Below are 14465 nucleotides of genomic sequence, written 5' to 3' on the forward strand. Positions count from 1 at the left end.
AGATCGAGTCCCGCATCGGGCTCCCTGCTCGTCAGGAAACCTGCTTCTCCCTCTCCCACTCCCCCTGCTTGTGTTCCCTCTCTCGCTGTCTCTGTCTGTTACAAAATAAATAAAAAAATCTTTAAAAAAAAATAGCTTTCAAGTAACTATGTAAATTATAGTGGACTAAGTGTATAAGTTAGATACTTCTGAAGTGTAGCAAATTGTAAGAGAGTTGCTAATCGATTTTTGTTGTTTTTGTTACTGATCACCAAGGTATGTATATTTTTCAGAAAGTTTGTCAAGTACTGCCCGGGGTAGAGGAGAACAGTGACCCCTAATTTCACCGACCATGGGACATTTATCTCATTTGACCCTTATGGTAACTCCTGAAAAATAGGGTGGTTATTGAAGTACTCCCTTTTAAAATCAGGCTAAGTAACATATATTAGTAATAAAAACATTACTGTAGCTCCTTATAATTTATGAAGAAAGGTCTCCTGTTTTTTGCTTGTTTTTGTTTGTATGGCATGTGTACGTCTGTTGTGGTTGATTGCAGTGATTTCTGTGCACACTTCTTTATTGACTGCTCTGGGGGCACTTTGAGAATAGAGATCCTGACTGCCTTTGTCTGTATATCCTTAATGCATTGTAAGGACTTGATACCTTTGTGGGGGGGAACGCACATGCGTGCGCATACACACATATGCATGCACGTGTATATATAAAAAGCCTAGAATTGAGACAACGTAATAGGGTAGGTCAGTTTGGAAAGGGTTTAAAACTATGGAAGGAATCCCCTCAGTGCCCCTTCACTACACCATTGGCAAGACTGGACCGTCAGAAAAGCGAATATGTGCTAGTTCATTACATTTGCCACTATGTCTTGCACTATCCTTTGTACAATCTTTTTTGATTGTACAACTCTTACCCAATCCTTTTGGCAGGGTCTTGGATATTCATGTTTGAAAACTTGAAAAAAAGTTCAAGTGCTAGAAGAATTGCCTTCCTGTTGACCGGGAGCATAGTTATGTGGAAGAGGTCCTTCCGGGATGCACTTGTCTGTGAACTCTTGTTTTCTTTTGGGAAGAATAACAGGATAGCTTGAGAGTAGTGTTAGGAGAACTTTTAACCTTGTTGTGAGATCCAGTGTACTTTGACCAGCCAGTCTTTATGGCTTTTAATTTATCTAGGGCAGCATTTGAAGCTCAGTTTCATTTGAACTTAGCTTGATTATGACTTAACTGATACAGTCCCAGCAGAGCAGAGGAGTATGAATTTACAGGTAGTTAAGCAGTGTGCACCTAAGTGATTTTTCCCATATTCCCAAGGCTTCTGCACTTAACCCCTCTTCTTGCACCAACCAAGGAATACAGCTGTTGTTTTTGTATAACCCATCCTGTTTCTACCAGTGCCAGTTCTTGCCTATAAATGAAACAAAAGGGAAGGGCAGAATAGAAATTAAAGTCATTAAGTATAACTGTTTTACACTTAATAAAGAACACACTCCAGTACTGGTGCAGTGGTGGTGAAATTGTTACGTAATTGTTACGTAAATGCTGGTAACACTACAAATGGCATATGTAACTTTGGGGAAGTTATTTGGCACTATATAGCAGGGACTATTTCTAATAATTATTACTATGAATCATTCAAGAGAATAAACAGACCTGTTTTTATTGCAGTGCTGTCTATGATGACAAAAACATGGGATGGGTCAAATGTTCTGTGGAGGTTGGTTTAATGAATTATGGCACATCAACATGATAGATTATTATACAGCCTTGAAAATGTTGTTATCAAGATAAGGTGGGTACTTATATGGTTTACCATCCAATTAGTGTCAAGAGCTGAATGTAGGGCATCCTAATTTGTAGTCTAAATGCTGGGGTCGAAGGTTAGAAGTTAATATATAAAAATTGATAAAGCTTTAATTAAGCAATGGGACTGTGGGCAATTTTTGTCTTTAATGTTGGTAATCATGCTTTTTTTAAATAAAATTTTTATTTTGGGAGAATTACAGATTTAAAGAAAAGTTTCGAGGGTAGTACAGAGTTCGCGTAGATCCCTCAGTGTCTTCTCTTGTTAATGGTAATCATGTTTTTATTATTTTAAATTAAAAATGAAAATATTCCAAAGATGACAAAAGATGTTGCTAATCCCCTCTATCCCTTCCATGTTAATAGTCTGTAGCATATCTTTCCATATTTTTATCTCAGTTCTTACAAACCTTTATGTGTATGTTATAATTGTTATAATGTGTGATGTCACGTGCACATTCTTTTGTAACTTGCTTTTTTCACTTAATATATTGTAGACATCTAATGTCTAACACAGTGACTGTGTGTTAAAATCATTCAGGTGCTTTAACAATATTGATTCCCAGGTCCCATCCACAGAGATTTTTACTCAGTCTGAAGTTGGGCTCAGAAATCAGAATCTGTTTTAAAGTCCTAGGTAATTTAATGTGCAAGCCAGGTTTGAGAACTACTCGAGATAAATATGTATCATTCACATCTGGGATTTTTGTAATACCAATAGCTATACCAGTGTTGTTCAATCATTTCTCTCTTGGGTTTCTAGGTTTGTCCTACCATATAAACAGTGCTGTAGTAAACATCCTGGTACATCCTTACACATTGGTACTTTCTATAGCAAAAGCTCAAAAGTGTGTTTGCTGTGTCAAAGTGGATATGTATATCTTAAATATTAGTAGATCTTCCCAAGTTGCTTTCCTAAAGAAATCTCAGTAACTATGAAGATCTGTTTCATTGTTGTAAAGTATATATCCTTTGCAATCAAACTTTCAAGGTTAGTCCCTTTTGCTGGTGACACGTGACACGTCCTTCTTAATGGTAAAAGCCACAAAATCTATTAAAAAGGTAGAATGTTTAAAGTATATAAAAAGGCTTTGGGAGGGAGTCTTGTATAATTGTTTTGTTTTCCAACAGCAGGTTGAAGGATTCACAAGACAGCTGTTGCATGCTTGTCTTGTTTTGTGGTACTTAGGCACCTTCCCCTTAGTTCCTTTAATAGTATCGGAAAAGCAGTTTTGAAAGCTTGGCTGCAGCTTGGAGTCTAGGAGAAAAGGCGTAAGTGCTTGCCTCTAGAGCAGCATGGCCTTTGCATGTGTAGGTAAAGGGCTGGCTGGAAGGATGTCTTATGAAAAGAAAGGTATGTTGTAAGAGTTAACATAATCACTGTCTTTTCATAGGAGAAATTTGCAAGTTGATATGCTGCTTTTTTCCCCTAAAACCAACCTCCCACTTCAGTATTCCCCCTAAGTTTACCACTGAAGTACTCATGATGGCAAATGAAAGGGACCTTGTGCTCCAGATAAGTCTAGGTATTGTCTGAAATGACAATGGCGCAATTCCTTTGAAGTTTCCTCTTCTATTTTAAAGGTGTATTCAAATTTTACATTATATTTGGCAATGTGTTTGTTTCATTGTAAAAAAAATTTTTTTTAAGGTTTTATTTATTTATTTGACAGAAGTGAGAGACAGAGAGGGAATACAAGCAGGGGGAGTGGGAGAGGGAGAAGCAGACTTCCCGCGGAGCAGGGAGCCCGATGCGGGGCTCGATCCCAGGACCCTGGGATCATGACCTGAGCTAAAGGCAGATGCCTAATGACAGAGCCAGCCAGGTGCCCCTATTATAAAAAAATTTTTAAATGATTTACTATCAGAAAGAAAAAGTTTAAAACTTTTTCCCCCTCCCAAGTTTTGCAATAAATTAACACCTTCATACACATTTACAACAGGCATGTAATCCAGAGGCCATTAATATAAGTATGCCAGTTTTGAAGCATAGCCTTAATTTATTATTTTCCTACAGGTTTATTTTGCGTCTTATATTATGGCTTTGGCTCAGACTTGGCTTATGTGACGGATCCTGTCCTGCAAGCTTTCTTACATTGTTTCTGTCCTATTACATAGTTTCTATGAGAAGTTGGCGGGAAGGCAAGAAATGATACTTTAACCTTCCCATTGGTGGTCTCTTTATAGGAGGAAAGGGCAGTGAGAGATCGGAATCTCCTCCAGGTTCAAGACCACGACCAGCCCATTCCGTGGAAAGTGCAGTTTCACCTGGGGAACAGCAGTCGGCCTGGCAACCAGTGCCGGAACTCCATTCAAGGGAAGCACCTCATCACGGATGAGCTAGGTAGGGCTGGCTCCCCTCTGCAGCCAGCGAAGGGCTACGGTGTGAGTCTGTTGCTGTGGTTTTATACGGTGCCATTTCCAGCATTTCTCACATCTCTGTCTTTCATACCTTACTTGTCATTCTCGGTTCCCCTCACTGTCAAGAGAAGTTTGGTCTGATAATTCTGTCTCCAAAGCTCCTTGTGCCTGTAATGCACAGTTTCAGCATTTTGATCATGTGCCAGCCTCTAGGCTACTTCCTACCCATCTCTTCCTGGCCCCCGATGTTCAGATCTTGCCCATGTTGTCTTCTCCTCTTAGTGGTAAAGTCTACAGGGTAGCCAGTGTTCCTCCTTGGTGACCTGCATAATATCTACACGGTTCTGGCACTTAGGAAATGTGCTTGTTGACTGACTGACTAGGTGATCTCACATGAATGATAAACACATTCATTTTTCTTCTTGTTATATGTTGACTTATTTTTTTAAAGATTTTATTTATTTGAGAGAGAGAGCATAAGCAGAGGGAGGGGGAGAGTGAGAAGCAGACGCCTCACTGAGCAGAGAGCCCGATGTGGGGTTCGATCCCAGGACCTTGGGATCATGACCCGATCCGAAGGGAGATGCTTAACTGACTGAGCCACCCAGGTGCCCTATTTACTTATTTTAGAGAGAGAGCACATGTACATGCATGAGCAGAGGTAGAGGGAGAGAAGCAGACTCCCCACTGGGCTTGATCCCACGACCCTGAGATCATGACCTGAGCCAAAGTCAAGAGTTGGACGCTTAACTGACTGAACCACCCAGGTCCCTGAATGATAAACACATTCAAAATGTGTTACTTACAGTGAAAATGGCAGCCTGTCTGTCTGGGAGCTTTCTCCCAGAGTTTTGTTGCCTCCTTTAGTCTGTAAGAAAGGTGATTCCTGTGCTGTTGAGGTGATTGGATTAGCTGATTGAGGTCTCACCACTTGAAGGCTGGCCCTGTCTTCCCGAAGAGGGACTCCCACTAATGCACAGTTGAGCTCTTAATTATGTGCTGGGCACGGGGCTAAAACCTCTCCTTGAGTATCTTGCTGGTTTGTGTAATGGTCTTACAGCGTAGGCATTGCTCTGGTCACTTTATAGGTGAAGGCAGGCACCAAGAGGCTAAAGAACTTGCCTACAATGGCAAGGATTCTTTTATAAACCATGATCAGGATACCATTATCACACCAAAAGAGTAACACTTTCCCTTAATGTCCACTATCCAAACAGTTTTCAGAGTTTCTGGATAGTTTTGCAGATTGTTTTTACTTTTTTTAGTTGGTGATTTGCAAATAACCCGGTTGGTTTGTTTGCAGGAGCAGGAGTAAATTTTGCTCTATTTCAAAGAGTCTCAGCACAAATGGATTGTAAGTGTGGTAGTACTGGAATCGACACAGGGCAGCCTTGAATTAGAATATTCATCTATACACGGTGACTGAACAAAATGCGACATCCTGTCGTTGAAATGAAGCAAGAGTGCATTTATTGTCCTTTCCAAAAAAAGTTTCCATTCCCAGCAAAAAAACAAAAACAGCTTTCCCCAAAAGATCTCAGAAGCATCAGATCAGATGAGATTACTTGGAATTGAGGGAAGGGATCAGAGGAAAAACGCCCACCTAAGGTAGAAGAACTGGAAAATTTTGCACAAGAATGTGCTTACAAGCCAGCAGTGATGCCGGTGTCAAACTCTGTCTTTAAGATTGTGTTGAAAAAGCAAATAATATTGCAAATAGCCTCTTGTCTTTTGTTTAAAGATTTTATTTATTTGACAGAGAGACAGCGAGAGAGAGGGAACACAAGCAGGGGAAGTGGGAGAGGGAGAAGCAGGCTTCCTGCTGAGCAGGGAGCCCGATGCGGGGCTCGATCCCAGGACCCTGGGACCATGACCTGAGCCGAAGGCAGACGCTTAACTGACTGAGCCACCCAGGGGCCCCTTGTTTTGCTTTTTAAACAAAGTTTGGCAAAGGAAATTTACTTCCATGAGATGAAATAGCTGGTCAGCGGGCAGACCTAGGGCCAGGACTGAACTTGGGAGTTCCGTCCTTTTTTTCTTAGAGACTGTTGTGTTTCTATGACACCCAGTGAGAAAACATGAAATCTTATGCTTTGACTTTAATAGTTAATAATTAGGTTACGAGTGATAGTCATTTTGTTTTGCTGTAGCTAACACAAGAATAATTTTCCTCTGATTAATTCAAGTGAGACAAAGACTCTCAGACTTCTTAAAAAGTTCCAAGAATCGATTAATAAAAATCGCAGATCCATAGTTTGTATTGTACCTCCGTGACCGTGAGAAGAAACAATTTCATAAAGAAAACTTGCAGGAATTTATACTTTTTAGCAAGCAGATGGTACCACGAATATTGCCAGGGTAGCACTTATTAAATAAGGCAACCAATTAGAATGACAAATTTTTTCAAGGTTAGAAGTTAATATCCCAGTCAGTCATGACGCACCCTGAGGTTGTGATCTTACTGGACTCCTTGTTGGAAACAACATTGGCATGAGTAGATTTATGATGCAGAAGAAGAAATCTTGAGCTCTCTTTCAATTGGAAATCAGAAAGCATTGTGGTTTCAAGGCTTAAATACTGGCAGTTAGCCCTGGGGAGTGAAAGGTGGGGGAGGGGGAGTGAAACGTGGCCAGTGCGGCGAGGCCTACTGTAGGCCTACAATTCGGAAGAGAGAAAGGGGCAGAAAGATAATTTCAACAAGTGGAGTTTAGGCTACGTTATATTTTACGTCTTCCCTACAGAGAGGTGATAAGATTGCAGTGTAGTTATCATTTTTGACCAAATTTTGAAAAACATGCTGGGTTTTTGTTGGTTTATTTATAATCCTTGTGAAGAAAATGAGTAAGAATAGTTACAAAGAATCCCAGAAACATATAGCATTTGAGGCGTCGTCTCTTAATTTGGAAGACAGAATGTAGTTAAAAACAACAACACAAAGCACCCAGTTCTTAGGTAACTGGGGTCTAGTTCTTTCCAGGCCCCAGTTTTCCAGGTGTTAAGTGAGGGCCCTCTGCGTCTCTTCTATTGTTATTTTACTGGTGTCTCCTGCTTTTGCACAGACTTTGTTTTCCAGAGTAGTTTCTGAAAACGACCTTATACTTCACTAAGTCTCATTCTCTGAGGATTAAGAAGCTGGGGCATTTGGAATGGAATGATGCTGGCAACAACTGCTCTGCACCTGTGGGCCGGGGTAGGGACCTGTGGGCCCGTTTGTGCACCTGGGAGTTTCCCATGAGCCATGTGGTGTCCCTTGTGCACTTATTCTTACATTTTTCTGTCCCACTCCCAGAAGATTGTAGAGAAATGTCTGTTTAGCAGCTCTGAACAATAAATTAGTTTTTACAAGGAGAGTCTTTCCTTTAAGTTGAGTACAGGTTTGACTGGGTTGGAGGCAGTGTGTTTACAGATGATGGGAGTGGAGCAAATGAGGATTTTTCTCCTTTGGGTATTAGCTTGCATTCCTGGATTCTGAGGGGTAGTTGAATCCTGGCCTGTATACTTAAAACAGCTTAAATCAATTTCTGAAGGTTCAGTGTGGCTACTTTTTGAAAAATCCTCCAAATCACCTAAAGAAATGCAAGCATTTAAAAGATACTGTAAAGATTGGGGGGTTGGTTGGTTGGTTTTTAAATCTAGCTGGCTCTCACTTTCAGGAATGAATGCCTTGGTTTGTTTCTATTTTTCTTTCATTTTTTGAAAACAATGCATTTTTCTTCAGGCACAGATGAAAGAGTGGCTTGCATTGGTTAGGCATGACTTGGCATAGGGATTAAATCAAACACGTGTCGGCAGACCAGAAGGCGATTTTAGGTAAATGAGAACATGTAGCCTGCTCCCCGCCCGGGAGCCCGCGGTGCCTGTCCACGGCGACCCGCAGAGAGCAAGCCCTGGCCGCGCTATGCCGGCCTCCTGGCCCTCTGGTGCTTGGCGTGCTCCACACGCCACGTCCTGGCTGTGCGTGTGCTGTGCGGGCAGTACTTGGATGGCTGCTTTGCGCTCGCCCTGGTAGAGAGGTGGGAGGCCTGCCGGCTTTCTCCTCAGGTGAGTCTCTGACTTCCAGGCTACATTTGTGAGAGGAAGGACTTGCTGGTGAACGGCTGCTGTAACGTCAACGTCCCCGGCACCAAGCAGTACCGCTGTGACGGCTGCTTGCCCCACGGCTGCTGCGGCGCCTACGAGTACTGCGTGTCCTGCTGCCTGCAGCCCAGCAAGGTACGGATGGCGGCTGCCAACTCCAGGCCCCTTCTCTGTGCCCTTACTGGATGCTGAGCATCGGAGTCTCTGGAAGGGAGGGCTGAGATGGGGACTGTGTAGATGGCAGAAACTGCTGCTGTGAAGCAGTGCCCATGAGGAAGGGAGTCGTTCCCATTGATTGGGGTGGCTCATTTGCAGGAGGGGCCCCTGGGTCCCCCATCAGCGCTCTCGCGGATTGGGTATCAGGCTCTTGCTCATTTGAGCTTGCTCGCTCCCTCTCTCTACCCCCCTCTTCCACATCAGCAGTCTCTTAGTTTAGGAGAAATATCCAAGGTTACCTTGTGCTGCTGAGTCTGGAATTTATTATAGGTACTAACTTTTGTTTCCATAGCAACTTCTCCTGGAGCGCTTCCTCAACCGGGCAGCCGTGGCGTTCCAGAACCTCTTCATGGCCGTCGAAGATCACTTTGAATTGTGTCTGGCCAAATGCAGGACCTCATCCCAGGTCAGAAAGCTGTGATGCCGCTAGCTGGGGGATGGGGGGGGTAGGAGTCAGGGTCGAGAATAAACTCAAAAATAGGCAGTGGGGGCCTCTCGGTGGGGTAATACGGGAGAAGGGATTTAAGCGACACGGTGTTGAGCTTTGTTTGGTGGAATGATAGTATTTAGAATGTCAACGTGAGATTTGTACATGCTAGGGAAGTAAAATATTTATATGAAATCAAGGTTTAATCAGCTTGCATCTCCCCTCTCTGATTGGCATGTCCGCACTTCCAAGTGGAAGCTTACAATTATTTCTGAGTCTGGGTGGAGTCCTGAATGTCCAGTTCCTGAGAGCATTTCTCTCCCCCGCGTCTCTGACTGAAATGTGACTACAGCTTTCCAGCAACCACTTGTTTGGAGGAAGTAGTCGTTTGTTCTGGGACAGTTGTGGTTTATTTTAGGATTCAAGGGGATGGGGCAGGTGGGCATTTAAAAATACACGAATAAATCTGTGGGTGGTGAAGCTCCCAGTACTCACTAGCATGCTGTCTGTAAATGCTCTGTTCTTCGGGCGCTCGGCGCGCTGCCCCTCGCCCTACAGGCGTTCGCATGCCTGTGCCTTTGCATCACTGCACCCTCGCTCTCCGCTTTTGTGGTCGGGTGGTTGTCAGGGCTCTCGATGTAAGATCGCCAGCCGTGTGTGGTGTCCGAGCTCGCTTCTCCTGGCTTCTGTTCGTGGTGTCTACGAGACTATACTGGTTTCGTCTGAGATAGCAGACTCGTTTGTCATTCTTTGTGACTCTTGTACCCTTTGCCAGGTTTCTGTAGACTGCCTTTTGATTTTATGCCGCTTTGTGTGTCTCTCGTCTGCTCTTAGAGCATTCAGGATCACTGGGTAAATATTTCAGGGATTATAATGAGCATTTGAAAACATGAAGAAATTCCTGATGGTCTTGTTTTCCTGGAAGAGCTTTCTACTTGAATGGGCTTTAAAGGAAATGTGGAGGAAGGCTGAACACATGACTCATTTTGATTCAGATTCTCTCTCATTCTGAGAAATTCTAGAAAAGGCGGAATATTTTCTTTCCTTAACTGATAAAACCCAGACCCTATTTCCAATCTTGAGGGAAGATGCTAACCTTTTTGACTTGATCTTTAAAAAGAGAGAGTTCCCAGTTGCCAGTTTGTCTTGATTGCGGTATCCCAAAAAATTTGCTGCGTGTCTATAAATTAGATTAATACTTATGATTTAGATGTTAATCATTGGTCTTGGGCTAATTAATGAACTCCAGACTAGCCAAAAACTCATGTTGCCTGTATGAAAACAAATTGGTGAAAAATTAGCCATCAGGGATGATTGTGTTAAATCCACTTTCCATTTATTTAGCCAAATGAGGCTTGTGTGGTATTGTGGGATTTGGCTCGTGTACCAGACCTTGAGGTACATAAAACTTCAGGAAAGCGCCTGGACGTGGCATCTCCTTTGTCTCTGCCAGGGTTCAGTACCAGGAACTGAATTTCCTTGGAGCACAGAAGTCAGGAGCAAAACACCTGCTGGATCTTAATCTAACTTAACATCATCTGTGAAAAAATAATTGTCTTGAGTTGCTAGGTTGTTTTAAAAAACAAACAAAACTCACTGTTGACGGAGGAAGAAACGTGCATGTGGTGATGTTCTGTCTATTTTCATGCTTTTCATTGGCATTCTGTATTGAGCATGCACCTTTGTTTCAAAGCAGTGCCTGGATTCTTTTGGTGGCATTTGGAGATGGCCTCATGTAGGCTTCTGCAGGGAGTCCCTGCCCACAGTCCCGCTCTGGCCTCCACTGTCCCATAAGGGAGGTGTGTGAGACTCTGCTCTCTCTCATGGCACTCTTATCTTCCCTTTTGCCAACAGAGCGTGCAGCACGAGAACACCTATAGGGACCCCATAGCCAAGTACTGCTATGGAGAGAGCCCTCCCGAGCTCTTCCCCGCGTGATGGGCACAGAAGGCAGACCAGGCACCACCGGAGAGCTTGTGGCCTGAAGCCACCCTCCAGCGTTCTCTAGTCCGCTTGGAAGAAGAGAGGCATCGCGCGGGAGCCTCGGCTTTGACCACTTCTTGTGTTGTAGTCTGTGGCCTCGCTCTCCACTGGGCTTTACCCTGTGAAACTGTTCTGTAAAGCAGCTTGGAAACACCAGCGGGTCACATTCAAGAACAAACTACAGGCGAGTTTGTGGAGGTGTTGGCGCTCTGGGGCACCTCTCCCGTGGCAGGCTCATCGAACCCTTCCCTGTAAAGTTATTTATTGGATTTCTCTGGAGTAGTGGGAAAATGGTAATGTTTTATATAGGAGGATGCCTTGCCTTGATAGTTGAATATATTCAAGGAAATTGTTGTTGTTCTTGTTTTCTTGTATTCTTGAGTTTTATGAGTTAAGTCATCCCTTCACCCGGATAAAACATTTGGCCTTTCTAAATGTGCGTGTTCTCTCAAGGTAGTTATTTGGGTTTTGTTTTGACAGCACCTTCAGGAGTGGGCCCTGGACACTGTATCCTGACATCTAAAATTGTCAACAACTCAGAGCTACTCTTCCCCGTACCGGCTTCCCTGCAGGGGGCACCAGGCGCCCTCAGCTTTTCTCGTAGTGGTATTTGAATATGCTTTCATACCTGCGTGTGAGCACTGTTTGAACCAGAAATTCCAACTCACTGTTCTGGAGGATTTTGTTCTCATTTCCCATGCCACTGTTGATATGATTGCAGTCTGCTCAGCCGTGGTACGCTGGGAGCCTCAGGAACGTCACCAGCAGCCTCCTCTCCTCTCCTGTCATGGAAAACTGGTGTTAAGGGGATTCCTAAGTGGAGATACATCTAGCAACTGGCTGTAAGCAGTCATCCTTCATCGTTTCCAGCTTCAGGACATGTAACAGGTTCAGACCTTCAGTTTCCTTATGATCTGCAAAGAAGAAGAAAACCCAAGTTTCTGTCAAGGTTCTGTGAGAGTTACCCATGCCCTCAGTGGGGCGAGTCCGTGAAGGCTTGGCGTGCCGGTTGCTGGTCCACGTGCTCGAGGTGCTCCCCACTGGCTTTCTAGTATGACACTGAATCTCGCAGGCTCAGCGTCGAGAGTATTTGGTCCTCCTGTCAAGACATCCTGGCCCTCAAATTGTATGGCTCTTTGCTCTAGTATGGGAGACGTGGGCGCACAGCTCTTTCCTGGAGCGAGCCCCTCACTAGCCCCCAGGATTGGGCAGGGTCTTTTTCATTTTTTGATTGTTGAAGCTGTTGACCTTGGAGTGGGGCAGTAGTTTTATAATCCACTTTTGACATGTTTTTCAGAAGGGCTTTTTCTTTGGACCATGTTTGCCTTCCAGTATGTTTCTGCATTATGTAGCAATAATTCCCCTTAACTTTCTCCTATTACTTCTTCAATTTCTTTTCCCAAAGTGGTTTGTCCCCCTAAATAAGCTTTCTCCAAGGGATAACTGGCAATTGTTTTTAATGTTCCCCCCCCCCCCCAAAATCTATTTAGTTTGCATTGGACTTTTTGGATTCTATGTGCATTCACGGTGCTAAATCAAACTTTGTATGTGAAAGAAATGTGCATGTCTGGATGTTTTACCATCTCATTCTTTTTGGTAACTCAGTCTGGTGTATGTCTGTTTCATGTGGGTTGTCACTGGTGTCAGCCTCTCCTTGGAGCTCATTTGAACTTTTGAACGATGTAACAGATTTAATGTGAAAATGGCTTTATATCAAAGACTAATGCCTGTCTCTTTACTTCGTACTTGAATTATTGACGAGCACGTTCTGCACTTTTCAGGGCTTTCACAAACAGCTCACTTGTATTACCACCTTGTAGATGAGGAAGTAGTGAGAGGTAAAGTGACTTCCCAGGGTCCCCACTGAGATTTAACAACAGAACCAAAGCAAGAACTTCATCTCTGGCTTCAGGTCCACTGTCCTTCCCACCGCCTCTCACCAGCCCCGCTGCTGACTCATCCGTCATCATCCCCCCAAGAACGTAGAGATTTCAGTTGTCCAGGCCAAAAGAGAGGAGAGGTGGCATCAATAGCCAAATTGGGTTGATAATTCAAAGGTCATTTTCATTTGGCTCTGGAATATGTGTTTGTGGGTTTTTTTGTTTCTGTTTTTGTTTATTTACTTAAGTCAATTTAGAGGCGTGTTCACGTTTTGGAAACTCACAGTGCTGCAGACTACATAATAAAGCCACTGACGGACCTGGACCATCGCTCGACCTCCCCAGCCTTCCAACCCAGAACCCCTCCCTGCTCTGCACTCTCTGGGTTGTTTCTGGTTTCCTCAACTGAGCGTTTCTAGAATTAGGGACCTCATCTTGGTTTTGCGTGCCCAGAGTTTAGCAAAGTGTGTGACACATACTGGGCTTTTAGGGAAAGATCAAAGAAGGGACGAAAAAAAAGGTTGACAAATACGGAGTGTTTGGGGCTAAAGGTAAGAGGGTAATTCAAAGTATTTCCACCAATTCTCAATCTTAATTTCCTTGCTCGTTGCTGGAGTGATAAAGATCTGTCCTAACAGGAAAGAAACAGCAGAGTATGCAAGAGGTACTGAGGCGGGCAGGTACACAGGAGGGGGGACCTGCCTCTATTGGCCTGGGACTTGGGGTGGCCCTAGGCCCGGTGATGCAGGGCTGGCATGGAAGGGCAAGCTTGGCAGTGCTTGGAAAGTGGGGGATAGAATTTTAGAGCAGGGTTTTCAGCTGTCAGCATGCTCCTGAAAGCTGACCTGGGGCCTCTGGGAAGTGCCTCAGTTGGTGTGGCTACCAAGGAGCTGTGGGGACGGGTAGCAGTCTGCAAGATTCCAGGCAAAACTTTTCCCATCATTGACATTTGCAGATAAATTGTAAATATGCAGAGGTGTTGCTTATTTGGTCTTGGTTATTCCCTCGAAGGCAGCAGAGAATTCTGCTTCGTGGTGAGTAACTACAGTCTTCTCTTCTGCGTCCCAGGCATCCCATGGCTTGTGAGGTGTCCTCAGGAGTGAAGCCCCATGCTCAGCACCGAGTCCGCTGTCTGCAGCCCGGGGGTGGGGGTGTCGGGCAGTGACAACACGGGGGTCAGTGGGCCCCTTACTTGGAAGGATGGCAAATACAGAACTCAGTATTATTTTTATGACTTTTTTAAAGAACTCACGCTAAAGATGAAAATTTTCAGATAATTCAGGAATATGTAAAGATGAAAGTAATAATAACCTAAAATCCCACAACCCAGAGATCAGCCCCCATATTTTTTCTCTTCCCTCATGACTTTCCAGGCAGAAAGGAGAGCACTTTTTCCTCTTGAAAACAATCCTGTAATGGACATCCTTCTAAGTTACATATAGGCCTATAATAATTTTAATGACCATATGGTATCAATTTCATGGATTACAATAATGTTATTAATCCCCTGCTGAGGACACTTTGCTTATTACCATTTTTTTTTTTTTTGCTACTACAAACAATGCATTCGTGATACGCTTTTATATGCATGGTTGTATATTTATCTAATAACTGTTTCCACCAATTTTTTGCTCTCACCTAAAGAGTGTGGGAGTGTCTTTTTTGCCCTGCCCCTGAGAACCTGCACACCATCTTTGTCAACTCTGCTGATGGATCTCAGTG

General features: G+C 43.8%; 1 protein-coding gene across 9 annotated transcripts in view; it reads left to right on the plus strand.

The window, feature by feature from the left end:
- SPRING1 (SREBF pathway regulator in golgi 1) overlaps window positions 1–14465 on the plus strand; it is a 129493-nt gene that overhangs the window by 4988 nt on the left and 110040 nt on the right. For 4 of the 9 annotated variants that reach the window (XR_012374844.1, XR_003211679.2, XM_073881062.1 and 1 more), the window contains exons 2-4: window positions 3987–4143; window positions 8221–8372; window positions 8746–8859. Coding sequence is in view for 6 of the 9 variants with exons in the window: in XM_073881062.1 (XP_073737163.1) it covers window positions 3987–4143; window positions 8221–8372; window positions 8746–8859 (423 nt within the window). In the remaining 3 variants the exon portion in view is untranslated. Of the gene's footprint in view, window positions 1–3986; window positions 4144–8220; window positions 8373–8745; window positions 8860–10734; window positions 12588–14465 lie in introns of those variants that run through there. The other 5 variants (XM_025889447.2, XM_025889448.2, XR_012374843.1 and 2 more) reach the window with 4 other exon arrangements.

Source organism: Callorhinus ursinus, unplaced genomic scaffold (assembly GCF_003265705.2).
Source record: "Callorhinus ursinus isolate GAN/ISIS: 27379988/994484 unplaced genomic scaffold, GSC_fseal_2.0 scaffold41, whole genome shotgun sequence".
In the NCBI taxonomy this organism is placed as follows: domain Eukaryota; kingdom Metazoa; phylum Chordata; class Mammalia; order Carnivora; family Otariidae; genus Callorhinus; species Callorhinus ursinus.